The sequence below is a fragment of the Falco punctatus genome (assembly GCF_963210335.1).
Source record: "Falco punctatus genome assembly, chromosome: 3".
In the NCBI taxonomy this organism is placed as follows: Eukaryota; Metazoa; Chordata; class Aves; order Falconiformes; family Falconidae; genus Falco; species Falco punctatus.
The window spans coordinates 72,540,779-72,566,499 of record NC_137582.1 but is presented as its reverse complement, the minus strand read 5'-3'; the positions used below and the strand labels follow the sequence as shown (position 1 = coordinate 72,566,499).

At 36.5% G+C, this 25,721-nt stretch overlaps 1 protein-coding gene across 5 annotated transcripts in view; it reads left to right on the top strand.

Moving 5' to 3' along the window:
• The window catches only part of GABBR2 (gamma-aminobutyric acid type B receptor subunit 2), a 502,330-nt gene that overhangs the window by 222,942 nt on the left and 253,667 nt on the right, over positions 1 to 25,721 (top strand). For all 5 annotated transcript variants that reach the window (XM_080378574.1, XM_080378573.1, XM_080378575.1 and 2 more), the window contains exons 4-7: positions 2,610 to 2,711; positions 9,527 to 9,592; positions 15,706 to 15,897; positions 17,031 to 17,267. In XM_080378574.1, the coding sequence (XP_080234700.1) occupies positions 2,610 to 2,711; positions 9,527 to 9,592; positions 15,706 to 15,897; positions 17,031 to 17,267 (597 nt within the window). The remainder of the gene's footprint in view (positions 1 to 2,609; positions 2,712 to 9,526; positions 9,593 to 15,705; positions 15,898 to 17,030; positions 17,268 to 25,721) is intronic.

Below are 25,721 nucleotides of genomic sequence, written 5' to 3'. Positions count from 1 at the left end.
ATAATATTTAATGTGTATTTTTTTTCATTTTTCTCATGTTAATAATGGTCTGATTTGACTAAACATTATTTGGTGAATCAGCTGTTTTCTACACAGATCAGCTAAGTAATGTTAATCTAGTCTCTCTGAGATTATAAGAATGACTAGAAACAGCTTCAGTAAAAAACCAAGAAAATATCAGAAAAGCAAAATTTCTTATTTTATAGAACAAAGTAGGGCAGTCTGGGGTAGAAGCATATGACAAGTTGTATGCCTTTGGAAAGTACAGTTCTGCTAGCTAAGGAAAATTTTTATTTTTTCTAAGTAACGTGATAATTTTAGTGAGCTTCCGTACTAGGTAGAAGGATATTGGACATTAGCTAAACTATGATCAAGAAGAGTCTTATTTTCTTTTGTTACCACTGATGGTTTGTTTCAGAAAAGCAATTTTTCTTTGTATTGATAAAGACCTGTATCATAAGGAACAGTTAATGGTGTTGCTGGAGCTAAAATATCAATTGTTCATTTTACTGGGATACTAGCAGAAAAAGGAGTCACTACTGATCATTTTTGTCAGTGAATACATTTTTGCAGAATATGCTTAAAAACTGATTATAACATCACAAAAGGATGAAGGATTTAACTCAGAACTTGGTGGACTGACCATTCTGACTGTCGCTTCTGTAAAATAAAATATTTTTTAACAAAAAAATCCTGTAAGTACAATTGTTTTCATCATTGTAAAAAGTTATAATGTAGAAATATATCTTCGTAATTTTAAAGCATGGCTAAAGGGTATTAAGATGAATCAGAGGCCATGAAAGAATTAATTAAGGCAGCCAGTGTAGTAATGATCTTCAGGAAATACTTCATTGGTCAACCAAGAAACTTGGCAAAACCAGCTTAAAGGAAACAGCGAAAAGGTGGAATGCTGTTTGAGGATCAATTAATGCAGTTGTTACATTGCAGAAACCAGATTATGCTTCTTTGTCTTGAAGAAATTTGCAAAAGGAGTACAAAGATAGTTTTAATGTTCCTCTTTTTTACCAAAAACTGTGTTGTTATCTAAACCAGATAAGCAGTATACCAAAAAAATATTTTACTTGCATGGTAAACATAAAAGCATGAAATATACCCAACAGAACCACTAACACGCATAGATTAGGAGGATGCTCACAAATGTATATTAAAGAAAGGCTGGAGGATTACTGAAAGGATGGGTTTCTCATGAAAGTAAAGCTGCCAGCAGAATGCAGAGTCTCACCTGTGACCTTTCATACCTTATTGCTTCCCCTTGCTTTTACTGTATACCTAGGCATGAGTGTGGCAGACTTTCAGCAGAGGAAATTTAGCAATATCTAGGTCTTATTTTTGCATGGACGAAATGCCTTCTCATTATATGAATTTTATAGTTAGTTCAAATGAAGAACTTCTCACTCCTGGAGGACAGAGACCATCTTCTTTACTTGACCATGGCACTGTATAGCAAATATTTTCAGATTTTTTTGAGTGGACTGTGCTTATCTTTCAAAGGAGGTCAAGGAAAAAGAGACTTAGGGAGACTTAAAATATGTAATTCCAATGACTCATACAGAGGGTCATTGGAAAGAATCTGTATACAATTTATAGACTTCTAAATTTTCCTGTTTCTCTTCTGTGTATTGTATTTCCTGTATTTGCATTTGAGATACCTGTTTTAAACTGTGATTTGCTTCTCCTATTTCTCTTACAACAAACAAATAAAAAAGACAAATCAGTGCAATGAATGTGATCATAATTTTATTAAATTAAAATTGGAGTGCTATTCTCTTCATTTCAGTCTGTAACCACACTATGTCCAGCTCATTATTTTTGCTCATTTATTAGGAATACTAATGTGAAACTTCTTGCAGTCATGTGGCTGGAGGAAAACTGGCAGTGATTAAGACAGAAAACCTTGAAGTAGTTATATGGAAAAAAAACCTAAGTCTCTAAACCAGATTGCTTTTTATGTTCTCTGGCTTCTTTGTGCTATTAGGCAGCTCAAAGAGGACAGAATCTTGCCCCTATAAAAAAACAGGTGAAAAAATCTGTTTGTACATAGTTTCGTGTGTCACCTTTAAGCAAACCATACCACTTGCTGCCCTGTGATAAAATAACACGTTCTAAGGAATGGGGAGGACAGAGTTCATTAAGCTTTACCAATCTCTAACTGATGCAAGCTAGTTCATGCTCGGACCAGCTGACAGTGGTTTCAAATCAGTATTCAGCACTGAGAATATGTAAGAATTTCCTTGATGAGTCTTTCCTCTTTATACAGCCTCAAACATCACTTTGGCTACAGGAAAGATTTTGGTCTTAACAGCACTGGAAATACACAAGAATTTTCCATCCTCGTGATAGGAAGTGTGAGCCCACTGTGAATGTTTCATCACGTAGGAACACTTTATGTAGTACACCCATTGATAGTAGTTTATGTTCGTAGAAAAATAGTGCCTTAATGAGATTTAAGGTGAAATGGAAAAAAAAATGTGTGTGCGTATATCATCATGGAGCTCGTTGCTTGACATTACAGTGATAAATATAGTCCATCTGCTCCCTCCTCCCTGAGTCTCAGTTTACTAGTTTGCCTTTTTCTCAACTTCTAACAGGTGAGGAATGATCTGACTGGTGTCCTGTATGGTGAAGACATCGAGATTTCAGATACTGAGAGTTTCTCCAATGATCCTTGCACAAGTGTAAAGAAGCTTAAGGTATGTGCTGCTGATTGAGGAATAAAGAGAAAGTGGTGATTATGTCATGGCATTTGATTTAATTTTTTTTTTCCTATGAAGAAGGCTAATGAGACAAAGTTTGCATAAGAATGATATACTACTATACTCCATTGCATAATAAGGTCAACAAATGGCATTTCAGGGCCTAGTCCTGCTTAAGTCAATGAATTCCTATGCATATAGTAAGTGTTTTTATAATTCCCAATAGGAACGCTAAGTAAAGCAAGTTGTTGCTGGCTCAGAGTTTGTACCTAAAGCACCAGTCTTAGTGATGTATGTGTGAAAGCTCTTGAGGTTTGGAACTGAAACCCCTTTAAAGTAAATTATCATGTAGGAAAAGCACTGAGCGTCTTTCCATTAGCTTCATTACGTATTTTAGATTGAATTCTTTGCTTATATCATCTGCATTATTTCATATGAATCATAGGGGAAAAAACAGGGAAATAAATTTGATACCAGAATAATTTACCATCCTTCTTTTATTATAATGATTTATTAGGTTCCTGGCATCTCATAAAATTAAAACTATATTTTAGTATTACCATACAGTGCAACCAACAATAAAGTAGACATGGGACATATGAAGGTTAAACTGCATATGAACATGAGAAAATGATGGAAAAGCAAGAGAAAGCACTTTTAAATGGTGAAGATCAAATAATTAGCGGCATCAAATATGTATGACACACAATCAAAGCCACAATCTGGCAAATACTTTAAGATTTTTAAATCAGGTTCAAAAAAACTTAACAAATTGAATGTTATTAAAAAAATAAAATTTAAGCAAGGATGTCGACCCATATGACTAGAGCTAACTGGAAAAGGTCTGAAGCGTGGTAAACTAAGTGTGCTTTATTCTTCTCACAGTGTAGAGATGCAAGCCTGAATGTCTAAAGTATAAATACGTAAAGACTATGTTCATGGGAAGCCATTTATGTCTGTCCAGTCTAAGCCAGTTTGCATTTCCTGTTTGGGCTTGAAACGACTCCAGTGTGTACTATCAGTAGAGTCCGTATTTTTGACAAGGTCTTTAACCCCTGGCATCAGAAAAACAACAATTCTGAAGGCAGAGCTATCTAAACCAATGGATGATGTAATAAGAAGAAATGCATATAAGCATGTATATTTAGGCTGAAGGTTAGAAGAAGCAATGAGATTCTAGCCTTCCTGTATATCAACAATATAGAACAGGGAGACCAGAAGACCCTAAAAAACAATATATTAAAGTTATTGCTTGGTCTTTTCTTCAAAACAAATTACTACAAGAATAAGTAAGCAAATATCTAGCCAATCACTTATTCTTGACAGCAATTTAAGGTTACTTGTCTTTAGGTGCACGTCATGCACAACTTAGCTATCCAATTCTAAAATTGTTTGTTATTTCCTTCAAGATGTAAACCTAATATGGGTAAACTGGCATCTGCTTACTGTACTTTTGATTCAAACAGACATTAAATATATTTTATTTTTGTAAATACAGTTTAAATTAATGAAGCCAATGATTATGCAACACAAAATAGAAATATCTGATATGGTCAGCAGAAATTTATGTTTCATATTTTTCCCAGCAAAGCTTTAATTTTTACTGCATTCACTCCAGCCTCTTTGAATCACAGTTGTAAAGTAAATTCAGGCTTAAGGCTATCTTTAAAACTCATTTTTGTGTTCATAGAAAGGCATGTTGGAGGATATGCATTTGTACATCAACTTAAATGTTTAAAAATTCTAAGCACGCGTAGGCAAATTGTATGAGCAGTAACGCTTCTGTTTCCAACTTTCTTGTATCTTGCACATAGGACAAAAAAATTGCAACACATAAATTCCAATTCAATGAAATTCAGTTTCCATCTGATTTCACAAATACAGTAGGTGTTTTGGATAGTGACCCAACATGATCCCTCATTCTAAAGAGTGAAGTTAATTAACTTTTAGAATTTGGGGCCATGAACAAGTTTGGATGCAGCCTCAATCTAGGTGAGTGACATGCACACTAGCACAGACATCAGCAAGCTTTGACAGCATGTTATGAGGGTGGGAGCTGACATCCTTTAGTTCACCTTCATCAGTGGTTCCATCGCTTAGGTCAGAGGCTTGTCTAATAGTTCTTCAAGTGGACATCCAGTCATTATAGAAGGCAGAACGTATGGATACCTCACTGACGAAGTTACCCAGGTTTGAGTAGATTTACTGATAATGTCTTGATGGTCAGATACATGGCAGAGAATAAGACAAAGTATCTGAGCTATTCAATTTAGATATTTCATAAAGAGCCTGCCAAGACATTGACTTTTCCTGGCAGATGAGATATTGTAGCAATCCTTCTCTGGAAAGCTGTATAATACAACATTGTGGTGTTATTCATTAGAAATGAGACAGATTAAAATCTGATCACAGAAGGAAAGCTCTGCAGGCTGAAAAAAAATAGCTGCCTATTCCAGCATAATGCGTATCACTCAAAAACTCTGAAAAGGCTAAAGAGTGCCTCATATCTGAGGCTTTTAGAAACGGCAGTGGAGGGGAGAAGTTGTTCTTCATCCCTCAGTGGAGCATCTTAGATGTTTTGATCTTCACTGTCTTCAGGGTTTATATTACTCAGCTGCCAGTAGTACCAAAGGCACTTTAGGGGATGAATAATATCCTCACCTATAAGAAAGAAAGAAGAGAGAAAGAGAATAATTCATTTTTGAGGCTATAGTCTTCATTTATAAAACATGTTTTAATGGACAGTCTGCCACAACTGTGGGTAAATGAAATGTAACTGTTCTTCATTTCTTGTTTGAAGTTTAGTCCATGTGTGAACATACGTATTGCTTACCGAGGGGCAAAGCTTAAATGCTGATATTGCTACTCTAATCTCTGAAAAGAGTAAATATGACAGCTCACCATCTGGCAAATGGGCTAAACATCGGTCTTTTTATCTAAGTGCAGTTTTTGGGAGTTGCCTTCCCCCTGGGATGTTTTTAATCATCTCATAGATCACCTGCCTAGTTCCATGAATTAAAAACTCTTCTGTCAAATACGCTTTGGCTCTATGCAAGCAATTTACAGCTCTGTGAGAAAGGAAGAGTACTTGACACTTGCTGGGATCCAGTGGGTGACTTTGATCCCTACAAGAGAGTTACACTGTGTTAACTTGCATCGGTCCCATGAGGAAATCATACTGGTTGATAGTCAGTGATTGAAGGGAGGAAAAAATTTTGTCCCAGGAAGTATCTGATGTATCTCTTTGCATGAGACTATAATATGGACGTATACCCTGACCCACAAGTGCTGACATGAATCCGGCTCTGATAAACTTCAGTGCAGACTTCATTGTCCATCCAGATGAAATCTCTGCAAGGGATTTGAGCTGTGTCCAGTTGAATGAATTTGAGATGTCAGTGTTTTTTATGCAGGACAGAGCCAGCAGACCCAAGCCTGGCATCAAACGGATCTAAGCCTGTTTACTGTATTAAATGCAATTCTTCAGGAACAAATTTGGGAAAAACATGGAAGGGGGTGCAAAAAGCGGAGTTGGGGAGATAGAGACTTACTGAACATTGTGTCATTGCGCAAAGGAAAAATGTTATGCATGGAAGAGGAAAAGTTGTTGTATGGACTTCCTTAAATTAATTCCTTCTGCATGTGTTCTAACATACAACTCTTTGCTTACATGCACAGCATCTCACTGCATTGTGTTGATATCTGTGTGGTTATAAACAGGAGGAATCTTTTATGATAAAATCTAACCAACTAGAACTATATATTATGTTCCTTATGATGGAACTTTATGAAGCTGGACAAAGAAAAAGATACTCAGGCATATATTTACTGTCAGCTTGACTCTGTGATCCCTTGCTCTCCACTGAACCCAGCAACATCCCTGTCTAATTCTGGATCTTCATCCCAGTCTGAAGTTCCTTGCTTACTCAGTGCTGTGCTGCTTCTCTGATTTCTTATCTCCCTCTGAATACCTTTGTCTAGCCTGTAGTTCCATTTTCTTCTGGATTTACTTTCTGAGATTGCATTTTTCCTAACAGTAATTATTTGTCAAGTTTATTACTTTGCCATACTCATGAAAAGTACTAATTGTCCCTCCCAAACTCCTTATTCAATAACGGTATCAAACCTACTGCTACTTCCCCAGGTCTTTGCTCCATCTTTGCCTAAAAAGTGTAAGTACTTATTACCTAAATTCCTTATGGGAGCTGTCTATCATTCCCATGTGCCCTTTTTTGTCTCACTGGATCCTACTTCCAGTCACTTTATTTATGGACTCTCAGCTTTATCTTCTTGGCTCTATCTCTGGCCAGTATTGAGCATAAGTGAATTGTGATTTTTTGCCACACCTCAAAGGGTTAATACTTGGAAAAATGTAGGGGAGAACTGGGGATTCATATTTCTGCCAGAGAACCTCCTTTTTTTAGCATATTGCACATAAAAAGACATGGAAAAGAATATTATTAAGGTTATTGAGTCTTTGGGAAAAAATCAGAATTTAACTTTCATTCGCTGTAGTCTTCAATGACACAATACTTGAAATGGAGGACTCATGACTGACTGATTCTTTAACGGGGGTAACAGAACATTTCTTTTGATCTTCTTCGTCAGTTTGTGGTTGGATACCATCCAAATCTTTTAATTAATAGAGACATGTTAGTGTCCTCCTTACTTGTAGTGAGTGCTTCAAACCCAGTAATTTATGTGTTAACATGGAAGCTCAATAATTTAGGCAAAAGAACATTTGAGTATTGTGTCTTGGCTTGATCATACATCCAAAGGATGGCAGAACATCAGGGATCATCAAGTTCTAGAGCCATAGCTGACCTTTGAAACTTGTTTAGTGAAGCTTTCTAGTTGAGCATCAGGGATTTTCAAGAACTTGGTTTGGATATGGTTCTCACACTTCGGAGATTTCCTGATCTGGCATTGGAATCTTGGCCCATCCTGGAAGTGGAGATTCCTGCCTGACAGAAAATTCAACTTCCCTGAAATCCTTAGTCCGATATTGAGATGCACTACACTTCTTGTAGTGCTTTACAGTACAAGAAGGGTCATTGTGGGAAATGTACTCTGGGTTTTGTGATAATCGGTTGGAAACAACATCCTAAGGCATGGAACCACACACCACAGACACTTACAGCTGTTGCACAGCCAGCAGGCCTTATTCTCTATACCCTGCCTACAGTCTCTACTGCTCATAAACTATGAGGCCACACATCTTCTGGTGGGTTTTTTGTTGTTTTTTTTTTGTTGTTGTTGTTTTTTAATTGGTTCTTATCATGTTATAAAATTAAAAGGAATTCATTAAAAAATGAGTTTAATAATTATGTGCTGTGCCATTTTATTTTTTAACAAAACTTTGCTACTCTTTTTTCAAATATTACATCTGAAGTTTTATATTCAGAGAGGTCAAGTGATTCAGAGCCGGAGTTCCAAGAGTGACCAAAATTATTTTAAGATGTGAAAAACAGAAATAATAGGTGAGAGGGATTTTTGCTGCATAATTTCTAAAATCTATTTGTTGTCCTTACAAAAACTGTAATACCATTGCTGTAGTTTGTGTAATTTGTTTCTTTATTTTTATGTGACCTGTTAGATTTATTTAAAAAGAATCTAATCTACTTCAGTAAGATTTACATAACTTTATCAATCTGCAACTAAATATAAAAACAAAGACAAGCATATTTCCTGAAAATGGACAGCTTCAGAATGAGCAAAGCATATTATGTTCTTGTGACTTATCCATGCTGAGTGATACTAATTTCATGCATTTAATTGCAGAAGCATTCTAGTATCTTTTTGCTCTGTCCATCACAATATTTTCTGGTGAACAGGAAATAAACATTGAAATTACCTGAACTGAAAATTTTTGATAAATTGATTTAATTAAAACTGAATTTTACTTTTTTTTGCTACTGAAATTCACACTGAATTATCTGTTTCTTTTTTCCTTGGAGAGGCAAAGAGCTGTTAGTAATTCTAACCAAGTGTTTTATAAAAGAAATGAAAAATCAGATTTGCTCAAGCTTTTGTGAGAACTCGGCTTTTTGTGATATAAAAGGTAATATTAAGTCATAAGCAGCTGTCTGTTCTACGTTATATAGATGTTAGCAGCAATTTTTCACAGGAGAAAACTGTTAACGCTGGTCCTTAAGAAATATTTTCTTGCATATGCTCCTGAGTTTAGGAATATTTTCTGAATATATTTCTAAGTATGAAAGTAAAATGATCTCTGCTGACTTCAGTCATAGATGCTTGAAGTGTGATGACTTTTTTAATGTGTGGAGGTGGGAGGGAGGAGGAGAGGAGGGATTGACAATGTGTTATGGTGACTGTAGAGAAGATGTTGTACGAGTAAAACCTTTAAAAATTACTAAAGTGGGCATAATATCAAGGCATTTTATTTCACTTACAAATCTTCAGTCTCTCAACTTTACAGCATTAGGTCATGTAAGCAGTGAAAAACATATTTTCAGCTGGGTTTAACATGCAAGATTTTAAAATAAATCTTGCAAAGTATCAAAATAATATTTGATATTTTAGTGTTATTGAGTAGTAATATTTGACAAGATAAACAGTTTTATTCTTGTTAGTGCTACTGCTTAATAATTTTCTTCAAACACCTCAGCTGCTTTCTCTTGCAGTATTTCAATTTTTTAAAGGTATAGAAAAATGGAGTAGTTCTGATTTAATTTTGCTGTCTGCAGCTGTAATTTGTGCTAACTCTCTACACAATTTGAATGGCCAACTGAAGTGGTTTCTGGAAAGGCTGTGACTGTGTTTAACTGCCATGTATTTTATTCAATCTGCAGGGTAATGATGTTCGAATAATCCTTGGCCAGTTTGATGAGGAAATGGCTGTGAAAGTTTTCTGCTGTGTAAGTAAATATATTTAATTGCGTATCAGAATAAAGAATGTGTTACATTTGAATATAAAGTAATTCGAGCATGAGCATTTCCTCATGGGGTTCAGTTATGTCAAGATTTATATCCTAAAGAGAGATTGCACATGCTTAGCTGCATTTCTGTTTCAATAAAATACTTTGTACTTGACTGAAGTGGAATTTAGGCATGGAGTGCATGGTTAGCTTCTTCTTACTGCTTTCCTGTAGTGGAATTATATGCCAAATCGAGCTTGAGCATTTCTCTTCATGTCAGATCCAGTGGAACACTTGTATATTTAGCAGCAGATACAGAAAACTGTAAGATCTGAATCTTGTCCAGAAGTTGTGTTCTGGTGGTAATGTCTGCATTATATGGTTTTGCATGCTTCGCTTTGAAAGAGTAAGAAATTCAAGCTCTTCCTATACATGCTAACTAAGCAACCTTAAATAGTTTCTGCTACTCAAAATGTTGCTAATTGTACAGTTGTCATTCACTTCTGACTGCTGTACGTTTTACATGTTTTACATGTTTTGTAAAAAAAAAAAATGTTTTGAATTAAAAGAAATACAGTAAGACCAGCATACATAAAATTCTCTATCCTCACTATTTGTTTGTGTGTGAATGTCCTGCAAACGTGCATAGCGTGATTGCCATTGAAAGTAGCAGGATTAAAATGTAGCTCTTTATTTGTACCTAAAAAAAAAAATTAAAAAAATCCCAAACAGGCAGATTTTAGTGGCCTAAATTTTGTACTGGCATCGAATTCTTAGTCTAAATAACCAGATTAATCCTGTATGAGCCAAGAACACAATAAATATAATGGAAAAGCAATAATGATGGCATCTAAATTTCAGAGGTTGTTCTTTAGTGTTCACTTAGAGACAGTTGCCTATCCAAGCAAAGAAGGGAAAGGCAGAAGTTCAAAATCTGAGCGCTACATGTGCCTCAGACACATGTTGGCTCATACTCAGCAGCTGTCCTAGTTGCTGGCAAAATTTGGAAAGGAGATTGTAGAATATATTTGGAAGGAACAAAATCTGTTTGCATCCAAACGGAAAAGGAAAGTATTATTTTCTTTTTCATTCTTCTCATCTGTGATAGGTCTTTGCATATAGATCTTTTTGTTCCAGCATTTAAATTGGATTGACAAAGATAATCTCCCATTTTTCCATTCCTGGAAGAAAGAATTGTCCTTCCGCAGCCCAGCTCCTCCTCTGATCTCTTGCGGTTGGGCTGCATTTCCCCAGCTGAGGGGTCCCAATCGGAACTTTCTTCCAGCCGAACATTAGACAAGAGATTGGCTTTACTTACGTATCTAGTTGCCTTCCTTTACAATTATTTTCCAAATCTGTGTGCATTTGAGGGCACTGAAGAAGTCCTTGGAGGGGCAGGGTGTCCTCTTGTCTGCACCACTCTGGTCTGAAGGGTTTTGGATGTGAGATGTCTCTCTCACATGGACGCCCACTGGAGCTTTCTGTGGCAATGGTTTAGTACTAACATGGGAAGTGTGTGTAACTCAGAAAGGTTTGAAGGGTGAGGGCTGCTTCAAAAGTACATTAGTGTCAAAAATAGTAAGGTGGATTTTTCTGGAGCCTGGAGAAATCTGAGAGATCATGTGTTTAGGCTTGTATAAATGTATGTATATGAGAGTTTCAGCAGGAGACTGAATGCAAAGGAGGGCAGTTCAAAGTAGGTCATTTATATATTAATGCACTACAATATGTCAGTAATCTTGCTATTAGTCATAAAATGTATTGTTGACTCATGCACTCCTACAGCTATGTGTCTAAGAGTACAATAATTTAGATATGCCAAGTTTTTTAACCCACTTCTCCAGGTATCTTCAGACAGGTTTTACTTGTGATTCCATTATATCTAGCAGGGTGTCTGAAATCAGCCAGAGAAAGGCTTTGAGTTTGTTAACAGAAGGTGCTGTTGTACTACTGCAAGATTATTTTTGTTTTCTTCTGATTGTGGTTATAACCAGAATTTTATTTGCTAATGATTTATGTAGGTGGGAAAATCTTTAAAGTCTTCCTCAATTTTCTGTCTGGATTCAACAATCATGTGCTGTGAGGTGTCCTCAGGATATCCATCAGAGTTTATACGGAATCATAGAATAATTCAGGTTAGAAAAGACCTTTAAGATCATCGAGTCCAACTATTAACCTAACACTGCCAAGTCCACCATTAAACCATGTCCCTAAGTGCCACATCTACAAGTCTTTTAAATACCTCCAGGGGTGGTGACTCAACCACTTCCCTGGGCAGCATGTTCCAATGCCCAAGAACCCTTTTGGTGAAGAAATTTTTCCTAATATTCAATCTAAACCTCCCCTGGCACAATTTGAAGCCATTTTTTCTTGTTTGTCACTTGTTACTTGGAAGAAGAGATTAACACCCATCTTGCTACAACCTCCTTTCAGGCAGTTGTAGGGAGCAATGTCTCCCCTCAGCCGCCCTTTCTCCAGACTAAACAACCCCAGTTCCCTCAGCCGCTCCTCATCAGATTTGTGCTCCGGACCCTTCACCAGCTTCATTGCTCTTCTTTGGACACAGTATGCTCATTTTCATTTTGCCTGGCTATTTCTTCCCCCTCCCCCCAGAACACACACACACAAAAGATGCAGGGCACATAACTCAAAGATAAATGGACTAAAAGTCAGTCTAATTCAGTACCAAACTTTAAAAAGGTGACAGGGCTAATTCAAGACAAAGTGAATGTTAGGAGATGTTTCCTACAATGATTTAAATAAGCTTAAGTATTCATTTAACACTAGTGTCAAAAACACTTAGCAATTATAATTCTATGGGAAATCTTAGCTTTCTAATGTTTTCAGCTCAGTGGGATGAATATGATATTTTTCATGCATAGAAATTAGGGTATTTTGGTCGAAACTTAACACTTCAACGATCAAAATGGTCAACTGTGCTGGATAGACATCATTTTTCATTTGAAATTGAATTAACATGAAATTGCAACTTCCCAAGACAACGTCAGTTCTGCAGAAAATTTTATTTAAAAAAGATTGTTAGTGGGAAATTTTCCAACAAATTATCTTGAAGCCATAGAGATAAAGCAGCATAACTATGCACACATCAAGACTGACATAGCTGAGAACAATTATCTGTCTGAAGACAATTAAAGAAGATGACTATTATGCATAGGTCACTGCATGAGATTTAGGTGGCTCTTTTACTAAACATTTAATAATAAATAAAGCCAGACTTAATCAACACAGTTGATATGAAAGGAATGGACCCTATTCTCCTTGAGCTGATAAAGCTTTATGACTGAGTCTCTGTTTTGGAATTAAAGGCACTGTTGGTTTCTAATGACAGATGGAGGTTCATTGCAATTCAGAAGTTTACAGGCATTCTTGTAGGGGTGGGCTATAGGATGTGTCCATGCTGACATGATGGAACCATAATGGAAATTCAGTGGGGATAGGGTTTTTCAGGCCCTTTTAAACAAACTGCCAGTAATTGTTTACTACACTTAGAAATATCTCTTACAGAAATTTCTTTGCTGTAAATAAGCATCTCTTTATGGATACAAACCAGAATGAAAAGTTAAAAAAAAAAAAAAAAAAATCAGTCTCACAAGGGCAAAAAATGTCCAGGATGGTTTCCTGGCTGCTTGACAGCAACTCAGGGCTTTTCAGCCTAGGTAGGACATGTGGGAAAGATTAGGGAAGACATATGACTGTTCTAATGGTACAAAGCATTTGTTAACCTTCTTTGCCTTGCTCTTGTGTGCCAACAAATCTTCCTTTTAGAAGCTATAACCTGTTAAGAAGTGGTCTGTGGGCATTCAAACAATTCAAGAAAGATCTACATATTTCAAGGAAATATACCTTTTAGGCATCAAGGTCATCTCCATTTAGCAGAATCAACAGGGAGGAAATGGCGGCAAAAAGCATTATTTCGAAATAAGTCTTCTGGCACACTGAAATGCCTGAACACTAACAACTGTGCTGTCACTAGAAAAATGACTACATGGTCATGGTGCTCCGCTTTGGAGGAGATGATTTGACTCCTTCTTTTGTCTTCCCCAGACAACCCTTCAGATCCTATCATTTCACCATATCTCGAATGAAGAGCTGCCAGCTCTTAAGTGTTTGTTGTTTTTTTAAAACTAATTCTTGCAAGAATGTGCAAGTTTCAGTCCAGCCTTTTTGGGAATGATCCCTTGTTACCAGTATGGAATTCCTGGCTATTTTGAAACTTTCCATTTTCAGCCCGTATCCCAGGACGTTTAGAGATTGTTCAGGAAACAGGCTCAGGTGCTTATAGAAACTGAAAATTTCCAATAGCTCCAATTTCAGAAAAGTTCACAGCCAATACTTTCTTGCAACACATGATTTGATACTTTATAGAGCAAAGGAAGCTACAGAAGATTGTCCTTCTCTGAAAGCACTATTTTGTGTCAACTTGTGTCCTCAGTGATTTGAAAACTGTCAGATAAAAGACACTATACCAATGAAAGGTCTTGAATGACCTAATTGTGTAATGGAAACTCTTTTAGACATCAGGAGGTATTGCAAGATGGGACTGCTGTTTTACTCGCAAGTGGACCTGGGATGCAATGTCATCATAGCAGGAGTGGAGATGGGCAGGAGGGCAAAAGCAGATGGATTTCTGCAAGGGTAGAATTAATGAGCGAGAGAGAGACAATTTATGTGGATTGTGAAATAAGTAAGATATGAGACGCAAGGCACTGGGTTTCAGACAGGAGCACTTTCAAGCAACGTTGTATACAAATGCATGAAATTTGATTTTGGCTGAACAAAAGCTCCTGCAACCAGGGGTCAAACAAATCTGCTTTGTGCACAATACATTTATGAACTGTGTTGGCCTATATATAGCCTTCAGGTATAATAGCCTTCACAGATTTAAAGCCCAATTTTAATTTGGGTATTAATGTATTTAGGTGGCTGCCCTATTTCACATTTTTTGCCATTCATCTTTATTTATCTGGTAGGTTTCTGGTGTGACTTTTGGGATACTTTTCAGAATGGTTGTGTTCTGAATGACTAATATGTCCTGTTTGCATTCTCACATTTTCCTCCTTCTGTAACATTTTCTGTGAAGATGTAGCAGTTTTCCAGTTAAGAGCTCTAAGGCTGCACCACGTATTTCTAAAAATGGGAATTTTTATCTTATGTCTTGTATCTCCAGTATTGCTTATATTAGGAGCCAAAGAAGCATGAAACCTGCTGTTTTGAAATGGAGTCTGACTGAAATGTCAAAAGAAAAATATCTAGTTACAAGACAGTGAGAGAAACATCAGAGATAAAATTTACCGATTTTATCCTAGAACACTCCTTGCAATGGAATACACTATCTGTTGTGAATATATCAGCTCCTAGGCCCAACAGCATATGTGCCTGACTAATAAAGCATTTCTGTTTCCTGTTGTATGTATCTGCTACGTATTGAAAAGAGATAACCAGCATCTCAGTATCTTGGAGCAGAGCAGGCTGTATTCAGTATTCAAATAATACGGAATTCCACCTGTAGAAATTTCTTTCTTAAAAAGAAGAAATCACTGAGATTTGCTTGCTTTATCGATTTACTGTTGATGCATGCTGCCTGTGGTCTCTGTTTTAGCAGTCACTTAGTTCATATTTGCAACATTGTGATTTGATGCTGCCTAGGATCCAAGTTTTCTTAATTAAACTTATCCTGTTTCATGGTATCATAGGATGGTATTAGGATGATAACAACTTAGTTTAAACGTGGTAGCATGGTGGTCCCACCACTCATGTAATAGTTGTGTTAGGGAGAATTTTCTGTGCAAACGCTGTGTCTTCTGCCAGTGTTCCTCTTTATCTCCCCTTGTTCTAGAATCCAATATTTTATTTTTCTGTTTCGGAAAAAATGTTCTATTAAAAGAAAAATAGGTTTTAGTAAATTCTCTTCTAATGGCCTGAATTTTAAAGACGGGACTTTTAAAGAAAGGAGTCTTAATTATGAGCTACTAATTATTCTAAACTATTAACTTCATTAATAATGGAAAAAATGTGAAAAGAAAGCAATTACTTTTATGTTCAATATGTCTATTACAATATCTATTAGCTTTTCTATTTTTCTTTCTTTGTAGGCTTATGATGAAGAAATGTATGGCAGCAAATATCAATGGATTATTCCAGGGTGGTATGAAAACCTTTGGTGGGAATCCTGGATTAATTCCTCACAATGTCTCAGCAAAAATCTTCTTGCAGCCATGGAAGGTTATATTGGAGTGGATTTTGAGCCTCTCAGCTCAAAAGTGACAAAGACCATCTCAGGAAGGGTTAGTATTTTTCCTTCATCTATTTTATTACACCATCAGTTGTCTCAGAAGTGTCTTGACACAGCAAAGCACCGAGGAGGGAGGTGAAGCTAAAGGGTTCCTCTACATAGAGAGCTGGCAGTCATCATGGTTAGTCTCATCCTTCCACTGGTTTGCAATTTTAAAATATTTGGAAATAAATTCCAATTCTCTACAGGGTAAGGAAGCAGTAAAGTCCCTTGCCTCAAATCTGTTCTCTTTCCCTGGTATGAACATTACAAGTTAAATGTACAGTAAAGCTGGAATTGCAGTCAGCAGCATCATGTGCTGTGTCATGTCGGGTTAAATTGTTGAGTGCAGAAACAGCAAACTTTTATGTTTAAACCTAATCCTGAAAATGTTTAATTTCATTGCTGATTTTTGTGTCTCAGAACTGTGGGGGAGGTAGGCAGGGGTTATTTTAAATATGTAAATATGTGGTATTTCCACATATTTAAAGTACATAACATTTTATCACAGAACAAATTCATGCAAGCTCTGGCCAACGAATAAACGTCCCTGGTTTTGCTGCTTTTCATCTTTTTTTCATCTCTCTTTCATGCCTTGCTGAGTGAGCATGCAAGGCAACTTCACGAAAAGGCAACTCATCATAAGATAGCACACCACAAAGAGCATAGTAAAACACAGACAAATTGCCACTCAGCTAATTTCATATTAAGCAAATAGTTGCTCAAGTGAAGGTTATTTGATTTGCATTATTCTATAAAGTGTAATCAGATCATTCATTTGCAGGGATAGAGACTTCCTCTTTGTCTGGTATTATGTCTGACCAGTATGCTGGTACCTTTGTTTGAACTGAAGCCGTTTGTACCAAACCAAAAAACCCCCGAGAAAGTTGTCCTTCATACAGAGAAGCAGAACAACTGCTTTTCAGCCTGTCTCCTAGGTCTCCCTCCCAGTCTCACCATCAATCTAAGTCAGGTAGCATTTGTTTTTGGAATTATAGTTTCTTTTTTAATTTTTGTTTTGGCAACCGTTTCTGTATTAGTCATGCATGTCTTTAAATTGGAGGGTGCAGTTCGAGGTGTAGGTTAGGATGCAACTCTGTAAAACGTTAAGTATTGGAGTAAACCTGAAGTTTTTCTCCTCTGCAGACTCCACAGCAATATGAAAGGGAATACAATGCTAAGCGCGGTGATGGGCAATCCAGCAAATTTCATGGTTATGCGTATGATGGAATATGGGTGATTGCCAAGACCCTGCAGCGGGCAATGAAGTATCTGAACGCCACCAACAAGCACCAAAAAATTGAAGATTTTAACTACACGAATCACAAACTTGGCAAAATTTTTCTGGATGCTATGAATGAAACCAACTTCTTTGGAGTAACGGTAAGTCCTAAACAGATACTTGCATGGAGGAGGGTTGTGATTCTATGTCAGTAGCTGAAGCAAGCATTAAATTTTAAATACTCTTGAAAAAGAAACACATTATGTATTTCTTGTATCTTCAGAGCTTCCACAGTTCTACTTTATGTTAAAAATTAATGTTGTTGCCTTGAGACTCTTGCTTATTACCTGTCTTCTGATGCCAAGTGATGACACTGTACAGTTCCCAAGTTATCAGATTTTTAAGCATGGATGTCATCTGAAATAACAAGTGAGAGTGGTCTCAAGGGAACCACAAGTGTTGCAAGCCGCAGTGACCATTTCAGTGACTGTTTTAGCAGTTGAGGAGTAGCTAGAATGTGATCTGAAAATGCCTGCTATTTCTCTCCATCATTTCATTTATTTTTGGTAATAGGTATGCTAATGACTCCAACTCCAGTGCCGTACATCCTAGATATTCTTACAACATACTTCAGTTGCCATTTAAGTTTATTTATAATTTGTATTTTTTCACAGTCAAGTGCAAAGCCTGTTGACTATGACTTAAAAAGAACGGGTCACATGTAGTAATAATAATATCATTCAGTTTTCAATTGCTCCATTGCAAATACGTAGTAAACCTTTTTTTTTTTTTTTTTTTTAATTGACATTGCCTCTGGTTTTAGCAGAGTAAAATGGGCAATAGGAGTGTGGCCCTAAAACCTCTTTATTCCTTAATTGCATTTGAGGCAACATCAGTCAGAAGTTAATGGCGCATGTGTTCAGGAGGCTGTAGAGCCATAGTCCTTCACCAAGAAAGATGAGCAGACTCCTTTTTAGGGGGAATGCTCTTCACAGTTTCCCGTAACAGCAAGCAAGGGACTTACAGGGACACGCTTCGTTAAGCATGTACTTGGGCTGCAACATGGGTAGGCAAGGAAATCAGTTTTGAAGAAATATGTATTTCAGTTGTGCGCAGAGGGAGTGCTTTTAGGCACTTCCCTGCAGCAAGAGCACGCAGGAGGCTGGCGTCATTGCTGCCACTGTGCAGTTGCCTGTCAGATTCTGTCCCTATGTTAATTTAAATTGTCTTGGGTATCAATTAACCTCAAAACATGTTGAAGTAGGAGAACTAAGACTGTCATACATGTCACAAATTGGTTCAAGGAGGAAATTCCTATGTATAGACATCAGCAATGAGTACAGGCTCAACTTTTTGGTGTCCTTAATTGCTGAAGAAGCCTATGTTTTGTATCACAGTACAATTGAAGCTATTTTAGGATGTGTAAGTAAAAAACCAATCATATGGCAAGACAATACTAGAATCTAATTTCCTGTTCAATATGAATTTTGCTTTCTTTTTACATTGAATTTGACTGAAGGTTTCTGTAAAAAGAATTGGGTATCCCATTGCATCCATAGCAGGACTGGATCTTCAATAAACCTTTCAGTCAGTAGCAGCTACGAACCAGACTGCAGGGACTCAGACATCTCTGTCTTGAGTTATTCCAAGTACAGTTATCTCTCAAGGTGGTTGAAATTGTATATTGCTATGTAGTTCTTTTTTTTTTGGTGTTTTTTTTTTCTTTCCCTGTCTTAGCATTTTGCCTGCTGTTTAGTCTTGACAGATGATTATGTATAATTTCATTAGCACTGCTTAATTACCCTTCACTGCTTCCCTCCCTCCCACCAAAAAAAACACAACCCCAAAACCAAAAAACAAACCCCCTAAGATTAAGAAAGCTCTTTTTTGTTAGTTTCAGAGACACCAGCAAAACCTCACATATGAACTGCATCCCTTTAGGGAAGGAATGAATCAAAGTTTCACCAACCACATTCGGCCATGTTTACTTACTATATTCCCCCAGGTATAATGCTTTTTAAGGAAATTACCGCACAATTATTCGCTGCATTTAGTGTTTGTCTGAAGCGCTTTGTAAAACATTTCTCTACCAAGTCATCGTGACAATGCACAGCCAAAATCTGGTATTTGCAAGGGTCATGCTTGTTCCTATAATACATTCACAGAAATATTTTGATCAGAAAAATATGAAAAGAAAATCTATAGTAGCTACATTTCCTTATGATATAATTGGAACAAACAATACTCAAGTTTTTCGGGTATGAAGAAGGGTTTTATAGCAGATATGAAATGTTTTGCATTGATATGTTCAGAAAGTTGAAGGAATAGATTGATTCTTGCCAGAAATATTTTTAAACTTTTTATTCTTCAGTCTAATAAATAGCTGTAATTTCTGACCTAATTTAAAACTCTTACTGGAACACAAGTTTTACATCTTGGAGTGCCATATCTCATTTTATTTCTTCCCAGAAAAAATATTTTAGTATAAAATTTTTATAATTTATTTTTAAAAACTTATTCTAAACAAGAAAAGGACATTACTTTATTCTAGAGTATCTGTGCCAAACATAAAATGAGTTTCTAAAAAAGAGGTAGTAAAAGGAAGGACTAAGTCTTACCAATATTCAAAACCCCATCCAATGATATAGTAAACTGTGTTGTTAGTTGTTAGGTAAGAGGAGAAGGTAGACAAGAAGCTGTAGACAAGAATCTAAAAAGGCAAAATCTATTAAGAGGCATCTTTCTTTATGCTTTCTGTGAATATGATATAAGCAATACTGTCATGTCATAAATAATAAATCCCTTTACCCAGTTTTCATTTTCTTTGAAATTATTTATAGTTAACAACAACAACAAAAAATGAATCACTGTTGAGTGCTGTTTTTTTGTGGAATTTTTTAAACAATTTTAAAAAGACTTGCTGGGAGTGAAGTGTGCTAGTTCCTGATTACACAGAATGTCTTTTCTTTTTTTTTTTTTTCCTTCTTGGAGATAATATTTAGAAAACAGTTTAGGCTATTGTCTGAAAACTTGACAGGACTAATCCTCTTTTTGTGCATCAGAAGCTCAGTACATAAATGTTGCTTGTTCTAATTCTACTGTCAGAAATCTATTGCTAAGAAAATTATAGCTATTCCTTAAATTCCTGAAGGTTTTGCTCTTTTTTCTGGATTTTTTCTCTCGTGGTTCCTTCTGTTATTTTTCCTTCACACTTATCTGACTTATAGTCATGTTAATTGCCATATAATTTTCTCGTATATTTTGAACATAGAGCAAAGTAACATACTTGGTGCTTTATCAGAAGATAGTAATACAGTTATCCGCAACACTTTTTCAAAGGTAAAATGGATACTGGTTTACAGGTGCAAAAGGACTTTGTAATGAGAAATGCAATATTTCAGACCTGCAGGGATGTTCCTACAGTTTTGTTAATCTGAATGTCCTAATTCTGCAGTCAGATCCCCTGACGCTGGCTGTTTTCAAATTGAGTAAGGCACTTTGTGGTTAGAATGGTCCATCTGCAACAACCAGCTTTCAGGACAGGATTCCTTTTGATTTGTGACTAGTTTGGCTTTCATGGCTTAGATTTTTCTAATTCCTTGCTTATAAGAGCACTTACTTTTTAATGGGGAAGTTATTGAAACAAAAAATCTCTTAAAGGATTTTGGACTATTTTTTCCACTTAATCCAAATAAAACCAGTTTTGTAAACTGAATGCAACCGTGCCGCCTTAATGGTTTATAAACTGCCAGATGCCTGTTTCCTTGCTAACATATCCTTCTTCTCAAATGGCACACATTCTTTTTGATAACCTAACTGTCAGAAAATGAAAGATAAGAAAAGAAGTACTCGCACAATTTATTTTGACACAGTTTAGATGTCTGAGGAGTCCCCTTATGTAGTTGGTAGAGCCACTGGAAGTAATTTAGAGCTGAAGAATCTACTGAGGTCTCTATTGAAGTGTTACTACTTTGAATCAATACAGAGTGAAAATGTGATGGGAAACAAAAAATATATATGGGATATCTAAATATATGGATTACAATTATACAGCAGTTTATAGCATACTTCCTATAATATGCCCATCATGTATGTGTGAAAGAACAAGAGAATTTTCCACAGAGCTAGAATAATTCTCCTAAAGCAAGATAGTTTGCCTGAAAGATTAACAAGAAAAAAAAATAAAAAAGAAAAATGTCTAACTTTATTTTGTATAATACTATTACCATAGTATAACTTGTAGGGTTGATAATTAATGAAGAATTAGTGCTGTCTTCTCAGGTTAATGAGTCATATTTAGTGCATACTGAATGAAAAGCCATCTAGAGAAGAGAAGGAATTTGTTTTAGTAATTTTTTTCCCTTCCCCCCCCTCCTTTGTAAAGACTATGGGTGGTTACATAGTACCTTACAACAACAACAACGTTTATATTTATTATCAAAAAATTTTGGCTATATACCAAATATATACCAAAATTATACCAAAAATACCAATATATACCATTATATACCATATTTGTTCTCAGTATGTTGAAAGTTTATATTGGTTCCATGGGGTATACAGGTGGTAGGAAAGCCACAATGTATTGATGGAGAAAAAAATTATTTTTTTAATGCAAAAAAATGACATTAGTTTTAAAAAATACTTCCCTCTAATTTTATAATCACTTCACTTTTGTCACTGATGTGATGTCCTGAAGGTTACCAATTCTCCCTGGTTGTTACAGCCTGAAGTCCTGTAACTGTTGCAGTAGGGTTTTCTGCTGCTTGAGTTTATTGCTGTTACTTGTGATTATAAATCGGGCTTCAGAATTTTTAATTTATTTCTCATCCTTATGGCCTTCTATTATTTGTGCATAATGGAAAATGTATTACAGTAGAGGAGAGAGAAAATTAAATACAGTGTTGTCTGTCTTTTCATGCCAACCAGAAACTAGCACAGTAGGATAAAATTCCATCACAGTACCTGCTGCACAATTGAAACCACAGCCATGAAATAGCAAGTCTGTGCCTGGCACCTTGAATTTGAATGGATCCAGTCATGTTTCATAACTGGAAAAATGCTTATTGATATGAAGTTAATTTTCTATCTTGATGCTGATTATTTCTGAAGATTGATTTTAGCAGCTTGCCTCCACTTTCCAGGCTTCAGTAGCCACTGTGCGTACCGAAATCTCAGAGATATAGGAGGTGTTAGCAACAGAATAAGAACAGGGAGAAAATATTTATTTCATGTCATCCTGAAAAAATCACATACCCTAAGACTTAAATTAAGGAATACTTTGCTCTTTGGCAGACAATCAAATGGAATTAGCGTGGATTTCAGCAGACTGAATTTATGTTTAATATGGGGTTCTAACAAACATTTCTGTAGTGGCATTGATAAGTGCAGTTAATTTTGCATGAACAGTTCTGAATTAAGCCTCAAGTGCTACTTATACCTGGAGCAAAATTTTCTTTGTTAGCATGGCTGAGGTAGGGCAGATAGTAAAATTATTGGGGGGAGGGCAGAAATTTTAATCAAGCAACTTCTTGTTAATCTACAATAGTGCTTTAAAAGTACATTTAATTTTATAAAGGGGTGTGTGTGGAGGTTTAGTGTGCAGTGGAATACCTAACACTATAAAGATACCTGTTCCTGAGAAATGCTTTTGAACTTTCCATCAAATTTGACTTGGTTTTAATTATGAGCATTTGACAATTTGCATTTGGCTATTATCCATAATTAGGTGATTTGAGGGAGTCTAGCAAGCTAGCAAGATGCATTATCAGGAAAACACATGTATGTATGTGTATATATATGTGTGTGTATGCACACACAGGCATGTGCTTACAACCCCACCTGACTGTTGGCCAGTCTCAGTTTTTTCCACACCTGACCCCACGGTTTATCAATGTGAACCTTGTGTTTCCTCTTGATTTTTCAGAACTTGCTTCCTGGTACAGGGTTTCTTGTGTAGCACAAGAAAGAACAATACTTGGGGACTAGCTGTGTGCAAGGCCTCCTGAATCTTTTTATGGTTTTCCTGAACCTTGAACCTCCCTCAGTGGAGATAAACATGGTGAATCTCTTACTTCCTTACTCCCTCCTGACTTCTAGTACATTATCCAACTCAGATGAGCAACTGAAAGCAGTACAGTGGGTTGGTTAAATAATTTGCTCTTGACATGGCCAGTTCATTTAGTAGACTCTTTAAAATAGCTGCTAAAGTAAGCCATCAGCAAGTTTGCACAGGGTCATAAACAATGTTTGCTCATTAGGAAAATTCAGTGCAAATGTCTTCATCTGCCAACGATGCAAAACTGCATACAAAAGGAAATCCTAAATTGTTAAAGTGAGAACTGAGATTAACTGTGACATTTCAAGATTAGCCCTCAAGCTAATCAGCAGCTGACGATATAATAGATACAGTTGGTGGCAAATAAAAAAAGGTTTTAGTCTGAAGTTGCAGAACACTTTTTATTGCATCTGTCATTCTAATAGGTGGATATTTGATGGAAATAAATAAACAACATACATTAACAGAAAAGCTAGTGAAATATTTTCTAAGATCTGGCTAATGTGTCTTAGCTTCCTCTGCTCTATATTTAATTTTGTCTGTATCTAGACAGCGTTTAACATAATACATAATATGCACTAGAAGCTGCTTTTTTGCTGCTTAGGGTACAAAGAGTGGAAGTCCCTACAAATAATCAAGAAACAGCTCTGTTGAAGGTGATTGCATTGTCTAAGTGGTGGTGCAGGTTTGTGCTTCACAAAGTAGTTCTCCTTCAAGCTTCTGAAGAAACAAAGCACATTTCAGTAGTTCCACCACCCTGGTTTTTCTGAAGTGTGGTTTGTTTTGTAGCTGCCTGCTTCCAAGCCACCTTTGTTTTAACTTTTTTGGGGTTTATTTTCTCTTTTTCTGTTTTTCTTTTCTGTATTCTAAAGATACTGAAAGGGGACAGCCTATACATGCCGGACAAGCAACATAGGAACTACAGGTTCTGCTATCTCTTGCCTAAGTTAATTGTTTTTCCTGATGGCATTTTGTGTTCTAGTTAAACAGAAGTACTAGGTAGGTAAGGTGTTCCTTTGTCACCCCTCCAGCATGTAGTAGAAAAAGAAGGGAAAATGATATTTCTCTTCTTTCATTGTGATAAAACCCTGTGCCTCACTTCACCAAGTTCTTTTTGACAAGAGATAGGAAATGTTGTTCATGTGCCTGTTGAAAAAGGGTGGTACGAGAATATCTTACAGATACTTATGGAGAAGTGACCCTCTGGCAGTAAGCATACCAATGAGATACCATCTCTGAAAAATAATAGAAACCTGTAGTAGCTCTGTCCACCTATACCATGGCTTCAAACCGTGTCCATATCTTATGATCAAAGGCAGATGACGCATGACTGTGTATCTCTGGTGATGATCCCACATCAGCAAGATAATGTGCACAACATGCTTCTCCTCCATATACAAGCCCATGGAAAAGAGTTAAGGATTTGCAATATATGCTATAAAAACTGTTTTGACAGAGACTCCTCTGCCATTATAATCCAAAATAAAAATGCGGTGCGAGGTGTGTGGTGTTGACATTGTTGCAAATTTCTAATTTTCTGCTTGTGAAATTTAGCAATTTCTGTCACTGAAACTGCAGCTGTACCCTCCCAAGGAATGACTAGAGCACTGCTGTTAAGGGAGGTGCAGAAGGAAAGTGAAGCATGGTGCAGAAGGAAAAGTCTTAGGTGCTTTAACTGCCCTAGGGCCTGATGCAGTTCTTGATAGCTGCGCTAGCATATAATGTGTCAATTAATACAGTAGCCTAACAAACAACTGCAGATTAAAATTATGTCGAGGCTCTTTCAAGTATTGTTGCCTGTAGATTAAGACTGCTCCTTCCCCAAGAGAGAAATATCTTGAGTGCAGAGGGAACAGATGAAGAGTCAGCAGGGTCTGGATTCTGGGAGAGGAATTAAATTTATAGCCATTTCCCTACCCACACACACACCTTTTTTAAAGAACAATGAGTCTAGAAAGAAACATTGCAGGAAAAGGTTTATTTAGGAGAATATAATGGGAAAGGAAAAGATTTCCTGGAAGGCTTTCATGTCATCTGCATCACTGAACAGTTCTGAGTTTTCAGTCCCCAGTGCCTCTTGTTCTTCTTCTGATTTGTTTAATAGTGTGTAGAGTTTAATGAACATCTTCTCACCTGACTGTGCTTTTCTTGAAACTGATTTTACTGTCCTTGTTGAAAAGCAGATCACTAACAGATTATACTTGTTTCATAGAAAACAGACATATATGCATGGGCCATTTGTTTACTAGATGGGCCATGTAAGCGTGTACTAGATGGAGCGTGATGGTCCTGAAGAGCCAGCTAGGCTCTGTTATGGTTAACTGGCAGATGAGGTGTGAATCAAACAAGTACAGACTGGTACAGGCACAGCTGAACCGTGCCTCCAGGTGAGTATTTGCAGATGATGCAACGATGTATAGGTAAAAATCAATCACAGACATTCCAGACTAACAGTGTTTTTCAGTGTTATAATTATTCCTGCATTTGGTGTCACTAAGAGAAGAAAAAAAAGATGTATGGCAAAATTAGGGATGCTACTGCTTCTATCTCCTATGTC